Raw genomic sequence first — 22240 nt, forward strand, 5'->3', positions numbered from 1 at the left:
GATGCAGCTGTACATTTTCCTCCTCCTGTACATCAGTTGGGATCTGTCAGGCTGCTACCGCAAAGTGAAGGAAGAGACCTTTCTGGATCAGTGCTGTTGACTGACAGGCAGCCAGAACAAATCCTATTGGTTAACACGAGCCAGTTCCACAGTTCCAGCTCTTTTCCTCTCTCTGAGGAATTGTCCCCAAAGAGAGTGCTTTACTTGTAGTTTTTCCACTTAGTCTTCCAAGAAAGGATCACATATCGGATTCGTTTTTGAAATGTTTGCGTTAGCTCAGACCTGCAAATGCTTCACAGAAAGGCCACAGGGCTAGAATGCTAGTGCTTTGTGTTGGCAGAAGTATGAGATGTTAAAAATTGTAGCTGTGTATCTTTCATGGCCTTGGAGACTTTTTCTTGTAGGTTCATGGCCCGAATACTATCTCAGAACAGCTACATCAGGCTCTGCCTGCTTTGTGTTTGCTCAAAAAACAAAAAGGAGTAGTTAAAAACATAGGAAGCTGTCTCGTACTAGTTCAGTCTATGGGCCAAAAATATGTGTCTAGGAGCAATGTCTTTCTACTTTTACTCCAGAATAAGAGCAGAAGGCCCAGTCCAGATCTAAAAAGCTCCCCCTACACCCTGATGCTAGGGTTCCAATCTGGATCAGAGCCTCTGTGCCTCCTATCAACATTCTTTTTGCATTTTCAAATTCTGATAAGAATTTTGATAAGAGTAAAAAAGAAGGGGAAAAAAAGGTGCACTTGCTAGACACACATTTAAACTCATACTGTTTTGGCCCTGTTTGTCTATCGAGCCCAGTATTGCCTGCTCTGACTGGCAGCAACTTTCCACAGTCTTAGCCAGAGGCCTTTCACAACCCCTGCTACCTCATCCTTTTAACTGAAGACATCATAGATTGCAGCTGGGCCTTTCCAATAAGCAGGGAAGAAACTGACATTGATCTTTGGGGTTAAAATTTTGCTCCCTATCCAATAATGAGGTTGACTGGTGAGGACCTTCTTCAAGTCCTGTTGACCCTCAAATCTCACAATAGCTGGGAAATTCTGGGTGTCACAAGATTACCTTCCAATCTTGTGATGCACAGAAATCTTCCCTGGCATTGCATGACCTTCCCTTTGATGTCTCGTGATGACTCTGAAGCTTCTCAGGCACCTTTTGGAAGTCATCCCCTGCGTCCACATGAGGAAGTCGGGTGCCATGCCTCCTCCCAGGCCCATAATAATCCCCTCACCCTGGCAGGCTTTGCTATGTGAGTGGGGGGCCCTTCTGCATGCACTCTGCATGTGCTCTGCCCTGGTCCCCGAGGTCAATGATGGGTAACAAACTGTTACTGAATCATAAGAACATAAGAAGAGCCCTGCTGGATCAGGCCAAGGGGCCATCTAGTTCAGTGTTCTGTTCACACAGTGGCCAACCAGCTGCTCACAGGAAACTTGCAAGCAGGACATGAGTGCAACAGCACCCTCCTGCCCATGTTCCCCAGCAACTGGTGTACATAGGCATACTGCCTCTGATAACAGAGGTAGCATATAGCCATCAGGACTAGTAGCCATTGATAGCCTTTTCCTCCAGGAATTTGTCCAACCCCCTTTTAAAGCCATCCAAATTGGTGTCGATCACTACATCCTGTGGTGGTGAATTCTATAGTTTAACTATGCGCTGTGTGAAGAAGCACTTCCTTTTATCTGTCCTGAATCTCCCACCAATCAGCTTCATGGAATGACCCAGGGCTCTAGTATTAGGAGAGAGGAAGAAAATTGTCTCCCTATCCACTTTCTTCACACCATGCATAATTTTGCACACCTCTATCATCTCTCTCCTTACTCACCCTTTTTCCAAGCTAAACAATCCCAGCTGTTGTAACCTTTCCTCACAGAGGAGTTGCTCCAATCACTTGATCATTTTAGTTGCCCCTTTCTTCACTTTTTCCAACTGTACAATGTTCTTTTTTAGGTGCCTTGACCAGAACTGTACACAGTATTCTAAGTGTGGTCACACCATAGATTTGTATACGAGAAGTATGATCTTGGCAGTTTTTTCCCCCAATTCCTTTCCTAATAATGCCTAACATGGAATTTGCCTTTTTCACAGCAGACACACAGGGGTCAACATTTTCATCAAGCTGTCCACCACAACCCCAAGGTCTCTTTCTTGGTCAGTCACTGCTAGCTCAGATCCCATCAGCTCATACTTGAAGTTGGTATATTTTGCTCCAACATGCAAATCCATCCTTACCTTCCCAAAAATGTGAGGCAACGTCTTGTTAAGCTCTTCCTCGATGTGCATGTTATTCCAGATCCACTCTCTCTTCATGCGCTTATGGATGTTGCTGCTGGCGGCGGACATTGAGAAATCTTCTCCATGAACCCAAGCCAGGGTCAGTGTCATGATAAATAGAGGAAAGAAATGGTGGCTCGCCATCTCTGTGGGTCTGGTGACCTTAGGAAGCCCTGTAGAGTAATACAAACTATTACTAGAGATGTGCTGGGTGCCTCCAAATGAGAGTCTTACGGTGCACTGCAATTGGCCACCTGGTTCATTTGCTGCCTTCCACTGGCAGATTAAGCCCACCTTTTTGGCATGATCTTTGAAGTGAATTGCTCACTTCTGCTGTGTGAGTAGGGATGGAGGAGAATTACGCCATGGACTCCAGTGAGGCCAGATTCTTTGGAATCTGGCCCCACGGAGTCCGTGGCAGAATGGCCTCCCCACGGAACCCCCCTGGGACGAAGCCTACCTGGTGGCAGATGCGGCGGATGCGGCAGCGGTGGCGGCTTCAGCTCCTCTTCCGGCCGCTGCTGAGCTGGTGCGGCCGCAAATGGCGGCTGTCATAGCGGCCGCCATTTGCGTGGCTGCATTTGGCCATGATAGACTACGTAAATACTTACGTAGTCTATCATGGCAAAGAGCATGGGTGGAAATGGCAGCCGCTACGCCATGGCTCTTTGCCATAATAGGCTACGTAAGTATTTACGTAGCCTATCACGGCAAAAGGCAGGGACGCAAATGGCATAGCGGCTGCCATTTGCGTCCCTGCCTTTTGCCATTATAGGCTATGTAAATACTTATGTAGCCTATCACGGCTTGGTAGGGATGCAAATGGCAGCCGGCGTAGTGGCTGCCATTTGTGGCCGCAGCAGCCTGGCAGTGGCCGGAGGTCCGGCTGTGGCCAGCCCTGGCCAGTGGCTCCGCGCCGGGGAGGATTCCGGGGGGAAGGATGGAGCGCCTCCCCCCCACCGCGGAAGCCCCACAATGGAACAAGGTAAGGGATTCGTACATCCCTGTGTGTGAGACCCTCTACCATCTGCCTCCACAGGCTCACCCCGAAAATAAATCAGGCTTTCCAAGTGTTGCGGCTGAACATTCAATTGATGAAAAGTCACTGGAATCACTGGAATCCACTCACAAATGTTTTGAAGAAATATTTACTCCCAGTATTGAGCTATTTAAAATTTTCCTTTCATTTCCTTTATTACATTTCTATACTGCCCAACAGCCAAGCTCTGTGGTTTACAGGGATAAAACCTAAAAATACATTTTATAATGCATTTTGTAAACTGCCCAGAGAGCTTCGGCTATTGGGTGGTGTAGGAATGTAATAAATGAATGAATGGAAAATACAATATTGTACATAATATAAAAGCAGTTTACATAGAAGCATATAAATACACACCACACACACACACACACACACACTCGCACACACACACTTTTAACAGTCAACAATAAGAAATTCCATGACCTGATTAAAAACTTTATCATGTGCTGCCAAATGCCTGAGAGGAGAAAGATTTAACCTGTCGCCAAAAAGATAATGATGTTGGCATCAAGAAGGCCCCACTGGGGAATTAATTCCAGAATTGGGGGGCCATCGCGGAGAAGGTCCTCTCCCTTGTTGCCACCTTCCAAGCTTCCCTCACCAAGGTGAGGGGTTGCCACAGAAAAGGCCCTCTTGTGCATTGCCACTTTCTGAATACCTGAAGGGATAGCAAGAAAGGTCCCTGTGGAAGAACTTTGTTTTTGGGCAGGATTATATGAGGGAAGGCAATATACAGCAGACTGATCGAACCCCAATTTCATTTCTGGCAAGTGTTTATAATCATTGATTGTAATCAAAACATTCTAAAAAGGCATTCTGTAAAGTTATCTAAGGCTGGATCTACACTTAGTGCCTTTTTTGCTTCCAATGAGGTTTCACCACCTGCCTTTCACACTATGCAGTACCTGCCTCGAATTGCAACCGGAATTTCCCACTTCCGTGCTCCCGCTTTCAATACCCTAATATACTGGTATTTCCCCTTAATGTGCTCTGGTTTTCCGCCTTTGCTACCATAACCGATCGTAGTCCCTTCCCCTGCCTGTCCATATACGGTGGTGTTTGTATTTCCCTCCTGTCCAATCACAGCTCTCGATGGCCCCATGTCTTCTTCCGGCTACTGATTGCATAGCTTCCTCAGCAGCCTCCGTTTTCTCAGCAACAAGCAAAGGGCTGGATGTGCATGTGCTTGTCTGATCTCGGAAGCTAAGTGGGGTCGGCCCCGGTCAGTAGTTGGATGGGTGACCGCCTGGGAATCAGGCTTCCTGCACTGAGCAGGGGGTTGTTCTATCTCTTCAAATGAGATTAAGTTTTACCCCCTCCTATCCCCTGCTCTGTATGTTTTTTTTTTGAAGCTTCACAACTTCGAATCTTTGAAGATCATGCCTGAATTAGGAAAAAAAACATGGCGGAGAAGCCCCGATTCTGCCAGGATAATGCCTTAATTTTTAAAAAAACATCCGGAGCGGGGGATAGGAGAGGGTAAAACTTAGTCTCATTTGAAGGGATAGATTGCAGGAAGCCTGATTCCCAGGCGGTCACCCATCTAACTACTGACCAGGGCTGACCCTGCTTAGCATCCGAGATAAGACAAGCGCATGTAGGAAAACAGCACAGCACTCGAGTGTGAACCAAGCTCACGCATTCGATGAAGCACTGCAATGGGGAAAATGGGTGAGTGTGAATAATCATGTTTTAATGCGAGAGCGTTTAACCCGATGGGACACCAAATTCATTGCGATGGCGGGCGCAATGTAGATCGGCCCCAAGAGGTTTGTTTGTTTTCTAAATGTGTATGTATGTTTGTGCACAGGACGTCCCCGGTTCAAATATAATTTCAGCCATAAATACATTAGGTAGCTTCAGGAAAATTGCTGTTCTGTCATCCTCAAGTCCCTTCCCTTTAGTAATATGAAGATAAACTACCCTACCTTAGAGGGCTGTTGTAAGGATAACTGAAATAACATACACAAATCTGTTTGAACACTCAACATGTACTAAATTAATGGTAAGAATTATTACTGCTAGAGACATTGTGAGATATTGCTTCAGCTCCTGGCAATTGGAAACGTATAAAAGCCAAACTTTGCTACATCCCTTGACCCCCAGAAGCATTTTATTTTGAAGTTGCACATGTGTGAATTGCAGATGTAGGTGCCTCAGACCAGTTTCAAAATCATACTTGTTCTTTGCTCACATTTTTAGACCTGGCTTCCTTTGCGGATTGAAGGGTTTATGCAATGAAGAAACCCTGCCAAATTTTCACCCGAGCTAAATCCCTCTTGCTTGGGACATAAAAGGAACACTGGGGAGTATTCAAACAAAGGTTGACATGACAAATTGCAAGCAAGCAACTAAATTGTTTGCTTGCCATCGGCTTTTGCCTACTGTTCGTATGCACATCGAAAGAGAAGCAATCATTAGTGACAGAAGATAAGACGTGACATAATTAGCGCAACGCCATTCCCTCTATTTCCAAAGTACAGAGGTGAGTATGGATCGTTATGTAGCCAAAATCGCTCCATTCCACACACAAGAGGGAGGTATCAGCATGCTTGGGGGGGGGGAATCCCAATACTTGCAAAACCCCCCAAGGAGTAGGGAACCCCAAAAACAACCATGTGAGGACTGAAAATGTTCAATAGCCATAGGCTGTTGACTGACTGACTGACTGACTGCTGGGAATGGGGAAATGGAAAGCTGGGCGGGTGGTCACCCCATACTGCAACATTTTGTTGCAGGCACCACTTGTTATATATTAAACCATTAAAGTTTGATTAATTAACTGCATTTAGCTGCAGTTAACTGCAGATTGATTAACTACAGATGAATTAACTGCAGATTGATTCCTTGAAACTTTTCCTTAATTAATGAAAACTTTTATAATCTTTTAAAGTTTTAAAGAAAGTTTTAAAATCATTTAAACTTTTAAAAGAACCTTAAAATCTTTAAAAAACTATTAATTAATGAAAACTTAAAAAAACTATTAATGAAAACTTTAAAAAAACTTTAAACTTTTAAAAGAATCTTTTCAAAACTTTTCAAAGTTTAAAAACTTTTAATTAATGAAGACCTTTTCATTAATTAAATAATTGCAGATCAATTAACTCTAAATTAATTAACTGCAATTAAATGCAGATTAATTAACTCCCTTGATTAATTATATTTTAAACCACATATTATTAAATATATCAAATATAAATATATGATTAAAAAGTGGAGTGGAGATGCCAGTGGGAACTTCCCTCCTGCTTGCTAATGGCATCTTTGAGGGCAGGGGAAGAATGAACTTCCCCCCCTTTGCATGCTGATGGTACTGATCCTGCTTATCTCCTGGTGCTGGCTATCATCATGGCAAAACACACACATTAGGGGTGTAATGCTTACGTAGGGGCAAGTACCACTGAACTCAATGTGACGAACTTCTAAATAGTTGTGCATTGGATTGTGCTTCAAATGCATTTATGCATTTACCTTCACATCTGTTTTGCCCTTAATGTGAGCGGCAGGCTGCTGTTGCTTGGTGGGGCCAGCAAGATGCTCTGAACATGCTCAGAGGTACTCATGAGCTATCTTTGAAGAAAAGGATTTAGCTGTGCTAAACTGACATAACTAAAGGAGGACCATGTGACACAGGGCCAAGTCCTGAGAGTATATGGAAGAGTTTTTCACCCTCTCCGCCACCCCTCTTAAAGTGCTGCATGTGCTGCATGCTTGTTTATGCTGAGGCTGTCTGAGATGATAGATCCCTCCCCACAGCATCAAAGCAAAACTTATCAGCCATGTGCCAGAAAGATCACACACACTGGCTGCAGTGCATCTGTTCCACTCATGTGTTTCAGGTTGATTTACAGATCCCTCTTTTCGAGTTCCCAAAACTCATGAGTGGTTTCACTTCCTCTGACAGCTTTTGGAGCAGACTTTGTGTCACCAGATAAAATACGTTTGTCTCTTGACTCACACTGGAACTGAAGTATCGTCTCTTTGCTCAAGCCAGTTTGTTCACTGAAACTAACATGCCCGCCCCTCGGCCTTTTTTCAGACTAACAAGGTTCTTTAACTATATTTTTGCATGATGAGCAAATGTTTTGAGACTTCCACATTTTCACTCTGATCTCAGTATCTGTGCCCCTTCTTACCAGCTACTCAGAAATTCAAGAAATGGCCTTACACTGTGTCAGGCCATTAGTCCATCTTCCCCAGACTTCCCCAAACAGCTGCCCTCCAGATGTTTTGGACCACAACTCCCAGGATTCCTAACCCTTGTCCAAGCTGGCTGGGGTTGATGGGAGGTGAAGTCCACAGCAACTGGAGGGCTCCAGGATGGAGGAGGCTGATCTATACTGATGGGCAGTGGTTCTCCAGAGGGTTTCACATGGAAGACTTTCCCAGTCCTACCTGGAGATGCCGGGGAATGAACTTGGGACCTTTTGCATGCAAAGCAGCTGCTCTACCATGATGCAACCACTCTTGTTGATCTACTTGGTCAGCGTTGTCTTTCTAATACTAGTCAGACAAATAAGAACATAAGGACATAAGAAGAGCCCTGCTGGATCAGATCAAGGGTCCATCTTGTACAGCATTCTGTTCACACAGTGGCTAACCAGCTCTAACCACTACACTTTGCCTGCTTTTGACACTTTTCTGTCAGGTGCTTTTCCTGACACCGTTTGCTTGAACATCTCCATATCTAGCCTGCCTTTTTTTTTTTTAATGCCGCCCTTCATGTTAATGTGAATCAAAGTGCGGCAGGCAGATACATGTCAGAGACTCAGCATACAACAATGGTAAAAATGCTTGCATGGAGGTGACACAGTGGTTAAGACAGCTCTCCCCAACCTGGTGCCCTCCAGATGTTTTAGCCTACAACTCCCAATAACAAAATGACCCCCTCCCCCGCAATTATACTGCTGAAATGAAGAAAGCTCGGGGTAACCAGGCATGGATTTTTGTGTGGAAGGACTGTGAGCTCAGCTCAGCTCTGCTACTCAAACCAAACAGTAATGCAGATGGTTAATTTAAAAATCTGGATTTGATGGTCCCCTCTTTAGATGGTAATGTGTGTCACTTTGCTTACTTCAAAATGTGGCAAGCCAGCTCTGCGGTATATTTAGGGGCCCTCCTGATCACTCTGCTGACTTCTGCCCCAAGTCCTACTCTGATGGCCCAACTGGAAACAAATCCCCAGTGGAGGCTGGTGGGTCCGATGTCAGTGGGGTGGTGAATCTGCTCCGGGTTTCAGTCAGAACACTAAAGGAGCTCTCCAAGTGCTTCTCAATGGTCAGGATGCACCGCACCTTAGATAGCTCCTTTAGAGTTCCGACCGGTTCTAACTGAAACCGGAGCGGATTCACCACCCCACTGACATTCTCCCTTTGCACATTGGGTAGCTCCTTTAGAGTTCTGACTGGTTCTGACTGAAACCCGGAGCGGATTCACCACCCCACTGACATTCTCCCTTTGCACATTGGGTAGCTCCTTTAGAGTTCCGACCGGTTCTGACTGAAACCCGGAGCGGATTCACCACCCCACTGACATTCTCCCTTTGCACATTGGGTAGCTCCTTTAGAGTTCCGACCGGTTCTGACTGAAACCCGGAGCGGATTCACCACCCCACTGACATTCTCCCTTTGCACATTGGGTAGCTCCTTTAGAGTTCCGACCGGTTCTAACTGAAACCCGGAGCGGATTCACCACCCCACTGACATTCTCCCTTTGCACATTGGGTAGCTCCTTTAGAGTTCTGACTGGTTCTGACTGAAACCCAGAGCGGATTCACTGCCCCACTGACATCAGAGCCGGCAGCCTCCACTGCAAATCCCTGTCTCAGCAGCTGCGCAGAGGCCCCATGTTCTTTGATTCTAAGGGCGCAATCCTATGCATGTTTAGACACAGAAAAGGCCTACAACTCCCAGCATTCCCCAGCCAGCCATTGCACCCTAAGTGTATCTCTTTTGCATCTGGCTCTAGCTGGTGGATCTTGGGGTTATACTGAAACACAAATTAGATTCTGCAAGCCTGAAGTCTGCCTTTCCCTGATATAGCTTAAAACCCTAAGCTTCAGGAACGGAAGCCTCACGATATTAAGCCAAAAATGGTAATAAAGATATACAGAAAAACACCACAAGCTACATCTGTTACTTTCTTTTTCCCAAGGCACCTATGGCTGAATACACAATATATTTATGTTTATACAGCCAAAGCCTTTTATTGCAACTCAGAAGATAAACAGATATTTCATTTATTCATAATACTTAGATACTGCTTAATAAAATCCCTAAGTGGTTCACAGATAAATATTTTTTAAAATATTTAAAATACACTGTTAAAAACAATTCCAATTACAATAATGGTACAAAACAATAATTATTAGTGGAAGAAACTGATCTTTTAACTTGTATTTACAGGAGAGATTATACGCACGCCTGCATGCGCGCACACACAGAGACATAAATTCCTTGCAGTGAAAAAATTCTTTTTGGAAAGACTTAATTTGATGAAATCTTGAGTAGCAGCAGGCTTAGCTCTCATGTTTGCATTCCTTGTGGTTCTCAACACTTTAACTTTGCAGTGCCAGGTATATCTGATTAGCTAGTTGCCACCTGCCATCAAAAACCATCCATGAGACATCACCTATCCCTCAGTGTCCATTAAAGGAACTTCTCCAGCTGTACCAATCCTGGAAATGGTTATGCCTACACTTGATCCCAAAGGATGGCATTCCTCTTAACAGCTACCTTAGGATTACATGCATTAGGCAGTGTGGTCCATGTAAGCCATTTTAAAATAGGTAATATCATTGATACATAAAACTGAGAAACAGTGATACCTGTGCTGCTGCTTTCGCTAGAGAATGATATCCAGATCTGATCTTGGTGTTTTTTGGTCTTTGAATCAACAGCTGAAGTGGTCATCTTAGTTCAGCCTATAAAATGCTGGACTCTGCATTTTTGAAATTCTCATAGCATGCAGAAAAGTTCCAAACATCTTTGTTTCTTTTCCTTGTGTGAGAAACTTAAGCTAGTGAATTCTTTCTCCATCTCCAATAAAGCAGAGTCTGAGATTTCAAGTTGAACACTGTCGCGCTGTTAGTTATAAGATCATCCAATTAGGCGTGATTAGACCAGCCAGCCCTAAGCTGGGGCACTCCAGATGGGTTGGACTACAACTTCCATCAGCCCCAGCCAGCATAGCTTGGAGGGCGGCAGGTCGGGAAAAGCTGGATCGAACTCTATTGCCATGTTGGGGGCACCACCTGTTGGCTGTGCACAGTGATATAGTCATCCATTTGGAAGGGCAGGCGCTCCTCATGACAGTCCCATCGCCACGCCCCCAAGGAGAGTCCAAAATTGCAGGCAGCAGTGTTGATCCATGTCAGCAAACTGGTTCTAGCAGTTTTCAATTGCTAGGAGCAGATCTTTTGTAAATCTAATGGGTCTTAGCTGCCCGTTCAAGACCAGGCCACCCCAACATACTTCACATTACATCAAGGAACAAGATACTGTTGCTGGGAAAATTCATCCCCCCCCCCGGCTACTGTGAGGATTGCAGTAAGCTCAGAGGGAACAGGGAAGTCTGAGGCGAGTGGCAGATGATGTTAACATCCCTGCTAATAAAGAAATGCTGAAGCTGCATCCCTGTGAGCCCTGTCTCCGCTAGACCACTGGTTGGGCAACGTGAGGTAGCGAGGAAGAAAGCAACAAAGATGATGCAAAGCATTCTCAGCACTTACTTGTTTAGTTGTTGTTGTTGTTCAGTCGTTCAGTCGTGTCCAACTCTTCGTGACCCCATGGACCATAACACACCAGGCCTTCCTGTCCTGCGCTCTCTCCCAGAGCATGCTCAAGTCCATATTCATTGCATCAGTGATGCTATCTAGCCATCTCATCCTCTGCCGTCCCCTTCTCCTTTTGCCTTCAGTCTTTCCCAGCATCAGGGTCTTTTCCAGAGAGTTTTCTCTTCGCATTAGGTGGCCAAAATATTTCAGCTTCAGCTTCAGTATCTGTCCTTCCAATGAGCAGTCAGGGTTGATTTCCTTTAGGATTGACTGATTTGACCTCCTTGCAGTCCAGGGGACTCGTAAGAGTCTTCTCCAGCACCACAGTTCGAAAGCATCAATTCTTCAGCGCTCAGCCTTCCTTATAGTCCAGCTCTCACAGCCATGCATTACTACTGGGAAAATCATAGCTTTGATTAGACGGACCTTTGTCGGCAAGGTGATGTCTCTGCTTCTTACTATGCTGTCTAGGTTTGCCATAGCTTTCCTCCCAAGGAGCAAGCGTCTTTTAATTTCATGGCTACAGTCACTGTCTGCGGTGATCTTGGAGCCCAAGAAAGTAAAATCTGTCACAGCTTCCATTTCTTCCCCCTCTATATGCCAGGAAGTGATGGGGCCAGATGCCATGATCTTCGTTTTTTTAATATTGAGTTTCAAAACAGCTTTTGCACTCTCCTCTTTCACCCTCAACAAGAGGCTCCTTAGATCCTCTTCGCTTTCTGCCATTAGGGTGGTATCGTCTGCATATCGGAGGTTGTTGATAATTCTCCCGGCAATCTTAATTCCAACCTGTGATTCATCCAACCCAGCATTTCTCATGATGTACTCTGCATATAAGTTAAATAAGCAGGGTGACAATATGCAGCCTTGTTGTACTCCTTTCCCAATTTTGAACCAATCGGTTGTTTCATGTCTGGTTCTTACTGTTGCTTCTTGACCCTCGTACAGGTTTCTCAGGAGACAGGTAAGGTGGTCTGGTACTCCCATCACTTTCAGAATTTGCCACAGTTTGTTGTGATCCACATAATCAAAGGCTTTAGCGTAGTCAATAAAGCAGAAATAGACGTTTTTCTGGAATTCTCTTGCTTTCTCCATGATCCAGCGAAAGTTGGCAATTTGATCTCTAGTTCCTCTGCCTCTTCAAAACCCAGCTTGTACTTCCGGTAGTTCTCGGTTCGCATACTGCTGAAGCCTAGCTTGTAGGATTTTGAGCATCACCTTGCTGGCATGTGAAATGAGCACAGTTGTGCGGTAGTTTGAACACTCTTTGGCATTGCCCTTATATTCTGCCTCTTGTGCCAATGTGCTTCAAGGCAGCTGATGACAAAGAGCGCTGCAAAGTGCAAAGGCAAAGCATAACAAAGGAGCCATAACAGGTGGTCGGTGGAGGCTTGTGGCTGCTATGTCAGTGGGGTGGTGAATGGGTTTCAGTCAGAGCTATCCGAAGTGCTGAACCCTATCCTCAAAACAGCTTCAGCACCTTGGATAGCTCTGTTGGAGTTCTGACTGAAACCCAGAGTGGATTTATTGCCCCACTGAAATAGGGCCACCAGCCTCCACTTCAACAAATACAGGCAGCAGAACACAACCTCTAATGCAGCAGCTCAGAAGGCCCAGTCCTGTCTGCAATAGAGGTCTTTTGCAGCTGCCTCACATTGTCAGCCCATCGGCCTAGCCTAGTTCTGCCTACTCAGACTGACATCAGCTCTCCAGTGTTTCCAGTGTTTTCTTTTGTCACCTGATCCTTCTTAGCTAGCTGTCCTGGCTGGGAGCTCAACTGAGAGCCTTCGGCATGCAAGGTACGTGCTCTGCCACTGAACTATGGCCCCTCCTTGTAAAACTAGCTGCAAGGGAGAAGAAGCCATCTCCTGTAGGAGGGTGCTCCATGGATAATACACTGTCCCAGGTAGTCCCATGCTATCTGAATGGTAAAGGGACCAAAGCAAGGGCTGTGAAGCAGATCGAGATATTTTCATATGGGAGAAGGAGGCCCTCCAGGTGCCTTGGATCTGGTAGGAGGATAAAGGCAATGGGCTGGCCAAATAATTACAGGTCCCAGCCAGGGCATGGTCCAAGCATTTTTGATGCTGCCAATCAGCTAAGCAAAGCAGCTGTGCATTTTGTCAGATGGGAGATCACATAGGAACACCATGTATGTTGCCCTGAGTTCCATGACGGGAGAATGGAGAGACATAAATATACTAAGGGCACAATCCTATGCATGATTAGACAGAAAAAAGTCCTACAACTCCCAGCATGCCCCAGCCAGCTTCGCTTAGCTGGCTGGGGCATGCTGGGAGTTGTAGGACTTTTTTCTGTCTAAGCATGCATAGGATTGCACCCTAAATAACTAGTCACTTGGCAAAGCAGAGAGAAACAGTGACACACAACAGCCTCTTCGGCAGCTGTACTTCCAAGCATAGTTATTTATTTATTTATTACATTTAAATATATGTCCTTCCCCCCACTCTTTAAGGAGCCCAAGACGGCATACATAATCCTCCTCCCTCTCTCCATTTTATCCTCACAACAACAACCCTGTGAGGTAGGTTGGGCTGAGAGTCTGTGACTGGCCCAAAGTCACCCAATGAGCTTCCATGGCCATGTGGGGACTAGAACCCGGATCTCCCAACTCCCAGTCCAACACTCTAGCCACTACACCACACTGGCTCTCATATCCACATGGTCTGATCCAACCATTGGGTACGCCTGTGTGCTGTAAGTAACCCAATAAAGTCTCCTTGTAAGTAAACCTTTGCATCTGATTTATCACTGTCTTGGCACCTCTAACCTAAGAGTTCAATGCCCATGGCCGGGGCAATACAGCTGCCAACTTTTCTGTGGAAGCCTTACCACTCAAGACCAGGAAACGGAACTCCTCCAATTGGTTTTTGCCTATGCTTAATAAGAATCTCTGCCGGCCTGCCAGATTATATGAAGCTTCTGGCTGTCCTTCTGTCTCAGGAGACAACTGCACACAAAGGGCTGTTAGTATTTCTCTGCATAATGAGGACACAGTTTGAAGAACCTCGTACATTTTGCACTTTCGGTATGCAGATCAAGTATCCTAGCAGGTGCAAAATCAATAGCACCATTGCCCTTTCTCCAGGCTAAAGTTATTTATCATGATACGGGCTGCAGAGACACTTTGGGAATGATACAAACCAGGACGAGAAGCAACAGGTATAGTACGTGGAACACCAAATAATAATAATAATAATAATAATAATAATAATAATAATAGTTATATATTTATTTATATCCCGCCTTTTCTCCAATACTGGGACTCAAGGTGGCTTTACAACATTAAAACCTGTACAGTTAAAACCTATAAACAGAAGTATATAAAAGTTAAAAATATAATTAAATAATAATATTAAAATTGTATAAAATATCAAAATGTTCAAAGACAACAAGAAATATAACCATAGTATCCTTCCGTCATATTCTCACAGGTCCACACTAGCTATCCCCAAAGGCTTGTCAGAACAAAGAAGTTTTTACATGCCTGCGAAAGCATACAAAGCATACAAAGGAGGGTGCCACTCTCCCCTCCCTAGGAAAGGAGTTCCAGAGCCTTGGGGCAGCCACTGATGATGATGATGATTTTGGCATTGATTGAAAGTATTAGTTCCAAATATTATATAGAAGTATTTGTCCAAATGTGATCTAGAAGTATTTATCCCCTCCAAAGATTCCTGTGAATTACAGTTTGATGAATGTTGCTGAAAATCCCATTAGGGATTACCACCGCCCTTGCAGGACTACAGTTCCCAGGGAGAGAATGAAGGTAACCTCATTTAAATCTCTACCATAAACCTGCTTTCAAGGCTTTTTACATGGTGCCAGATGTGCTGAATGCCATGGGAACCTGTGGCTAATCTTGCCTTCCTGGAACATGTATCTGTATCTTTCTTGTGGTGGAAAATGTTGTCATGCTCATGTTTTCAGAACTGTGCATTAGGGAAAGAAGTTGACTTAACTGAGCCTCTTGCATCAAGGGGTCTCAAGGGAAAAAGAAGATCTGAACAAACAACCAAGAATTTTGTGGAAGGCTTATACTTTTACTACTAGCAAACAACCCAGGCATACACATCCTATATACTTGCAAAAATACATAATGCATGCTGCATTTTAATGTACATTAAGATGTATATTAATGTATTTTAATCTCTCTGTAAACCACTCTGTAAATATGGTAATTGGTATACTACTACTACTACTACTACTAATAGCAAGACCCAGTAAAGGAAATATTCATAAAAGTTACCGTAGACTAGTATACTGAACAAGTATCATCATGGCTTTCAGTATTTCTATGATATACAGTTGCTTATAGTTTTTTTGTTTCAGAGGAAACAATAAGGTGTTTTTAAAATTCAGCTAATTAACAGAACCGACGCCTAATAGGATTTCTTGCCCTGTTGGTTGTGATCTCACAAAAGATACAACATTTACAGTTTGGAACAGAGGCGGTTGAGGGTTATAGCCAAAGGTTTGTAAGTCTTGGGCTGCTTTTGAGATTAAATTATTTTCCATCTCCACCCTCTTTGAGTTCACTTTGGCACCGAAAAGATCTGTGTCCTGTACTGTGTGTGCTGAGGCCAGAATGTAGAGTTCACGGTAGGAGTAGTTTTTATAATTGTTTTATAGATTTTTTAAAAATAAAAAGCATGACTAGAACCAGTGGGTGGAGAGTACCAGGAAGTAGATTTCATCTAAACATTGGGGAATCCTCTTGTAGGTATGAGCCATGCAACAGTGGAACAGACTACCTCAGGTGGTGGGCTCTCCTTTGTGGGAGGTATTTAAACAGAGGCTGGATGGTCATCTCTCAGTGATGCTCTAGTTGCACACTGCAGTGCAGAGCCTGCATTGAGTAGAGGGTTGGACTAGATGATCTCCAAGGTACCTTCCAACTCTATGAACCTATGATATATTGAGGGAAATGAAGAGTTGCTTATCGTGTAGTGTTTGAAGCACCATTTGGATTTGCAAAGACTCGTCAGGAGGAAACAGTGTGGAAATTGTAGGCCATGACCCTAAGTATGTGTACGTGCACTTGAGTTCAATTAAAACTCCGTGCTGTTTGAAGGCTTCCATGGCATGAGCTGTCTGGGAAGTGAGGAAGCATAGGAAGATGACCAGATGGCTGGCTTCCTGCAGCTGGCAGAAGAACCAGATGACCAGATGGCAGAAAAATGAGAAAACTCAGTGACTCCTACGTATATCGTGAGAGATCTAAAGGTCGCCCTTTTCTTCCTAGTGCAAGAAAAGAGACAATGGATAAATGTAACAGGCAAAAACTAGGCTGATTTCCATCACAATCTTTTGTGTTTCCTACCATTTCAAGAAACTGAACTGGGAAGATGTGAAAGAGAAGACTTGTCCAGCTGTTTCTTGGTTTTGTTATAAGAAAATAAAGAGAGAAGGCCTGAAGAAATAGATTGCTTTGTGCATGTTTTATAGCTCATGTTATAGATTGCTTTGTTTATGATTTTCTTGGGGGAAGTACAAAATACTATAATAATACTGTAATATAATTTAAGTACTAGTACTAATAGTTGGTAGATCTTCTTTTGGGGAATAACTTGTCTTCTCCCCCTGACCCACCTTAATGTTTATGTAACACTTACGGGCCCTTCATGGATCATTGCCTTGTTGTGGCGAAGGGGCTTGCGTAACTCAGTGAAGCCATAAGCTATGCCGTGCAGGGCCACCCAAGATGGACAGGTCATGGCAGAGAGTTCTGACAAAATGTGGTCCACTGGAGAAGGAAATGGCAACCCACTCCAGTATTCTTGCCAAGAAAACCCCATGGAACGTATCACAAGGCTAAAAGATATGACGCCAGAAGATGAGCCCCTCAGGTCGGAAGGTGTCCAATATACTACTGAGGAAGAGCAGAGGGAATTTCCAAGTAGCTCCAGAAAGAGTGAAGCGACTGGGCCAAAGCCGAAAGGACACTCAGCTGTGGATGTGTCTGGTGGTGAAAAGAAAGTCCGATGCTGTAAAGAACAATATTGTTTAGGAACCTGGAATGTCAGATCAATGAATCAAGGTAAGCTGGAGGTGGTCAAACATGAGATGGCAAGATTGAACATCAACATCTTGGGAATCAGCGAACTAAAATGGACAAGCATGGGCAAATTTAATTCAGGTGACCATTACATCTACTATTGTGGGCAAGAATCCCTTAGAAGAAATGGAGTAGCACTCATAGTCAACAAAAGGGTGGGAAAAGCAGTACTGGGGTACAATCTCAAAAATGACAGAATGATCTCAGTACGAATCCAAGGCAAACCATTCAACATCACAGTAATTCAAGTCTATGCCCCAACCACTGAGGCCGAAGAAGCTGAGGTTGATTGGTTCTATGAAGACCTACAACACCTTCTAGAACTAACACCAAAAAAAGATGTCCTCTTTATCATAGGGGATTGGAATGCTAAAGTAGCAAGTTAAGAAATCACCGGGATAACAGGCAAGCATGGCCTTGGTGTACAAAATGAAGCAGGACAAAGGCTAATAGAGTTTTGCCAAGAGAACACGCTGATCATAGCAAACACTCTTTTCCAACAGCACAAAAGGCGACTCCATGCATGGACATCACGAGATGGTCAATATTAAAATCAGATTGATTATGTCCTTTGCAGCCAAAGATGGAGAAGCTCTATACAGTCAGTAAAAACAAAACCTGAAGCTGACTGTGGCTCACATCATGAGCTGCTTCTTGCAAAATTTCAGCTTAAATTGAAGAACGTAGGGAAAACCACTAAACCATTCAGGTATGACCTAAATCATATCCCTTATGAATATACAGTGGAGGTGAGGAATAGATTTCAGGGATTAGACCTGATAGAAAGAGTGCCTGAGGAACTATGGACAGAGGTCCGTAACACTGTTCAGGAGGCAGCAACTCAATCCATCCCAAAGAAAAAGAAATGCAAGAAAGCCAAGTGGCTGTCTGATGAGGCTTTAAGAGGATCTCAAAGAGGATCTCAAGGGAATGTTTTGTGCCAAGACGGGCATGATAAAGGACAAAGAAGGCAGGGACCTAACAGAAGCAGATGAGATTAAGAAGAGGTGGAAAGAATACACAGAAGAACTATACAGGAAAGATCTGAATGTCCCTGATAGCCATGATAGTGCTGTCACTGAACTTGAGCCGGAGATCCTAGAGAGCAAAATCAAGTGGGCCTTAGGAACCATTACCAACAACAAAGCTAGCGGAGATGACAGTCTTCCAGCTGAGCTATTTAAAATCCTAAAAGATGATGCTGTTAAAGTGCTGCACTCAATATGCCAACAAATTTGGAACACTCAACAGTGGCCACAAGACTGGAAAAGGTCACTTTACATTCCAATTCCAAAGAAGGGCAATGCCAAAGAGTGTTCAAACTACCATACAATTGCACTCATTTCACATGCCAGCAAGGTTATGCTCAAAATCCTACAAGCTAGGCTTTAGCAGCATGTGAACCGAGAACTACCGGAAGTACAAGCTGGGTTTCGAAGAGGCAGAGGAACTAGAGATCAAATCGCCAACATTCGCTGGATCATGGAGAAAGCAAGAGAATTCCAGAAAAACGTCTATTTCTGCTTCATTGACTATGCTAAACCCTTTGATTATGTGGATCACAACAAACTGTGGCAAATTCTGAAAGAGATGGGAGTACCAGACTACTTTACCTGTCTCCTGAGAAACCTTTACGAGGGAATAGAAGCAACAGTAAGAACCAGACATGGAACTACCGATTGGTTCAAAATTGGGAAAGGAGTATGACAAGGCTGTATATTGTCGCCCTGCTTATTTAATTTATATGCAGAGTACATCATGAGGAACGCCGGGTTGGATGAATCACAGGTCGGAATTAAGATTGCCGGGAGAATTATCAGCAACCTCCGATATGCAGACGATACCACCCTAATGGCAGAAAGCGAAGAGGATCTAAAGAGCCTCTTGTTGAGGGTGAAAGTGGAGAGTGCAAAAGCTGGTTTGAAACTCAACATTAAAAAACCGAAGATCATGGCATCTGGCCCCATCACTTCCTGGCATATAGAAGGGGAAGAAATGGAAGCAGTGACAGATTTTACTTTCTTGGGCTCCAAGATCACTGCAGACGGTGACTGCAGCCATGAAATTAAAAGACGCTTGCTCCTTGGGAGGAAAGCTATGGCAAACCTAGACAGCATAGTAAGAAGCAGGGACATCACCTTGCTGACAAAGATTCATATAATCAAAGCTATGGTTTTCCCAGTAGCAATGTATGGCTGTGAGAGCTGGACTATAAGGAAGGCTGAGCGTCGAAGAATTGATGCCTTCGAACTATGGTGCTGGAGAAGACTCTTACAAGTCCCCTGGACTGCAAAGCGGTCAAATCAGTCAGTCCTAAAGGAAATCAACCCTGACTGCTCATTGGAAGGACAGATACTGAAGCTGAAGCTCAAATATTTTGGCCACCTAATGCGAAGAGAAAACTCCCTGGAAAAGGCCCTGATGCTGGGAAAGATTGAAGGCAAAAGGAGAAGGGGACGGCAGAGGATGAGATGCCTAGATAGCATCACCGATGCAATGAATATGAATTTGAGCACACTCCAAGAGAGAGCGGAGGACAGGAAGGCCTGGCGTGCTATGGTCCATGGGGTCATGAAGAGTTGGACAGGACTTAACGACTGAACAACAACAAACACTTATGGAGGGAAGACTCAGCAAAATCCTGTACACGTTGCAGGATTATATGCTTCCAATGTGGCATCTTCCACTCCAAACAAATAACAGCTTCAGAGGAGGGATTTTCCTCAGGGCTGTAGCAGGAAAAGGGTTAAATTCCCACCCCATGCCTGATATGCTCCCAATAATAATCAGCCCCCCTTCAGCTGATTTCATTTGCCTTTTTAAACACTTGTAGGTTTGATGCAAAGGCACATTTAGGGCACAGTCTTTTGCATGCTTTGACAGAAAAAAGACCTGCAACTCCCAGAGTTCCCCAGCCAGCTAAAAGTTGTAGGACTTTTTTCGGTCTAAACATGCATAGGATTGTGCCCTTAATTTTATATATACTTCTTCCCTAGTGGTGATGCTAATGTGTCTACCAGCTTTTTCATGAATGGACCTTTATTTTTAAGATTTTCTTAGTCCCAGTCTACATAAGCCACAGAGTCTGTAGTAAAAATTTGCCTCTGGATGATACCATTTCAAACATCATTAAAAGCTAGGTTGGCTACTTATGCATCTCCCCCCCCCCCCCGAAAGAGGACAAAAAAGGGCGGAGATTTGCATTAAATTCTCACATACTAATTTATAATATGTAGATGCAAATTTGGAAATCATTACTATAATTTCAGTTGACGCAATACATTTCACCATATAGTGATGATTACTGGGCAGCTGACCCGTGCACCTACTCAGTCTGCTGACCAGGTGCTAACAGTTGATGGGCAACTTCAAGGCCCTTTTCTGCTGCTCTCCCTTCTTACAGTTCTTTACCTTTAAACTTGACTTCAACTGGAAAACCCTTCAAATACAGGATGCCTTCAAATACAGAACTGTCCTCTGTAAAGTAGAACAGATGACCACCCTATAACCGCCCCCCAAACCCCTCCCAGCACACAGAAAACTACTTGCCTACTCCTTTGAGATATTAATTTTTCTATGAGTGGAAGACTGAGGTGGGGAGGGCCGTGAGAGAACTTGTCAGCTACTGAAAGGCTGTCACACAGAAGAGGGCAAAGACTTCTTCTCTGCTGTCCCAGAGGTCAGGGCTAGATCCAGTGGGTTTAAGTTAGAGGAGGGTAGACTGTGGTTGAACATTAGGAGGAATGCCTTGATGGCAGGAGCTGTTTGACAAAGGAACCAATTACCTGAGGGTGGTGGTGAGCTCTTGCCTTGCCACAGGTCTTCAAGCAGAAACTGGACAGCCATCAATGGGGATGCTTTAGCCTTGGATTTCCTGCATCAAGCAGGAAGTTAAAGTAGATGTTCTACAACCCCTCCTCCAATTCTATGAACCTATTTTTTTTGTACTTAAGGAGCATTCAAATATGCTATCCTGTTGTTGTTGTTGTTCAGTTGTTAAGTCGTGTCCGACTCCAATTGGAAGTTCTACAGTCGAGGAAGAGTTTTACCATGTGATGAAGCATACAAATATAGTCTGTTTTCTGGGACCACTATCTAGGCTGCCCTGCAGTTCTGATTTATTTATTAAAGACAATTCCCATCTTAAAAAGCAGTGTGCATTTAACCTGAGAGAATTGGAAGGTGATAACTACAGAGGTTGATTTCTTCGGGGTCAACCCTCTTAACCAATTTAATGGTGCTGTGGGAAAAAAAATGAGGGCAGAAAAATAAGTTGTTTTTCCCTTTGGGGGTTGAAAGACTTGAGGGAAATTATCTCTCTGATCTTTATATTTTTTTGTTCCTTTCTGGTACAAGTGTTTTCAAGAGCTACAAAGGCGTTAGAAAATAATCAAAAGGCTGAATGCTGGAAAGACGTTTTACTCACTAATCATATTTATACCACACTATGTTTTATCACTTCTTGCAATAATTGTGTAATATCCTCCATCATCATCCTCCATTTATTTGTATGGTGCTTTCCCACAAACCTGTCCCCAAAGTGGTTTGCAACATAACAAATGAACAGCAGTAAATATAACAGCATTCAAAACCAAACCAATGAGAACAATTACAAATACTCCCAGTATTGGTAGATAATACATAATAAAAACATCAATACATACAATATAGAATAGAACCTTACCAACAAACTAACCCTAATCCAGAAACGTAGCACTAGACAGAAAATAAAGTGTAACACAGAAATGTTTTTTAAAAACCACTCCCAAGGATAAAGAAACCACCGTTCCACAGGGGCAACATTGGCCTACAAATACTGGTTGGCCACCACACCTCTCACCTTCCTCCCAGTGCTCACCTGGGTTTTCTTTCACAGTCCTGTCCACATCTCTCACTAGGGGTGGTAGTGAGAGTCCTCCTTCAAGCCCCACATACACTCCACATTTTTGACATTACTCCGTTTCTCTCCACCAAGGACCTCTGCCAGCACTTATCTGCAGGCAGCAAGCTCTATTCGACTCTAAGGTTGGTGGATGGGTGAGGCAAGGGGAAATTCCCAGCCC

At 44.0% G+C, this 22240-nt stretch overlaps 1 protein-coding gene across 2 annotated transcripts in view; it reads right to left on the reverse strand.

Moving 5' to 3' along the window:
• Positions 1–22240, reverse strand: part of CDH5 (cadherin 5) — a 57676-nt gene that overhangs the window by 29899 nt on the left and 5537 nt on the right. Inside the window, exons 1-2 of one of the 2 annotated variants that reach the window (XM_084812438.1) lie at positions 22036–22212; positions 2241–2455 (exon numbers count right to left, since the gene is read on the reverse strand). In XM_084812438.1, the coding sequence (XP_084668564.1) occupies positions 2241–2426 (186 nt within the window). In that variant the 5' untranslated portion in view covers positions 2427–2455; positions 22036–22212. Of the gene's footprint in view, positions 1–2240; positions 2456–22035; positions 22213–22240 lie in introns of those variants that run through there. The other variant, XM_084812437.1, reaches the window with a different exon arrangement.

Source organism: Heloderma suspectum, chromosome 8 (assembly GCF_057233095.1).
Source record: "Heloderma suspectum isolate Gila_16-S chromosome 8, 16-S_ref, whole genome shotgun sequence".
Taxonomy (NCBI): domain Eukaryota; kingdom Metazoa; phylum Chordata; class Lepidosauria; order Squamata; family Helodermatidae; genus Heloderma; species Heloderma suspectum.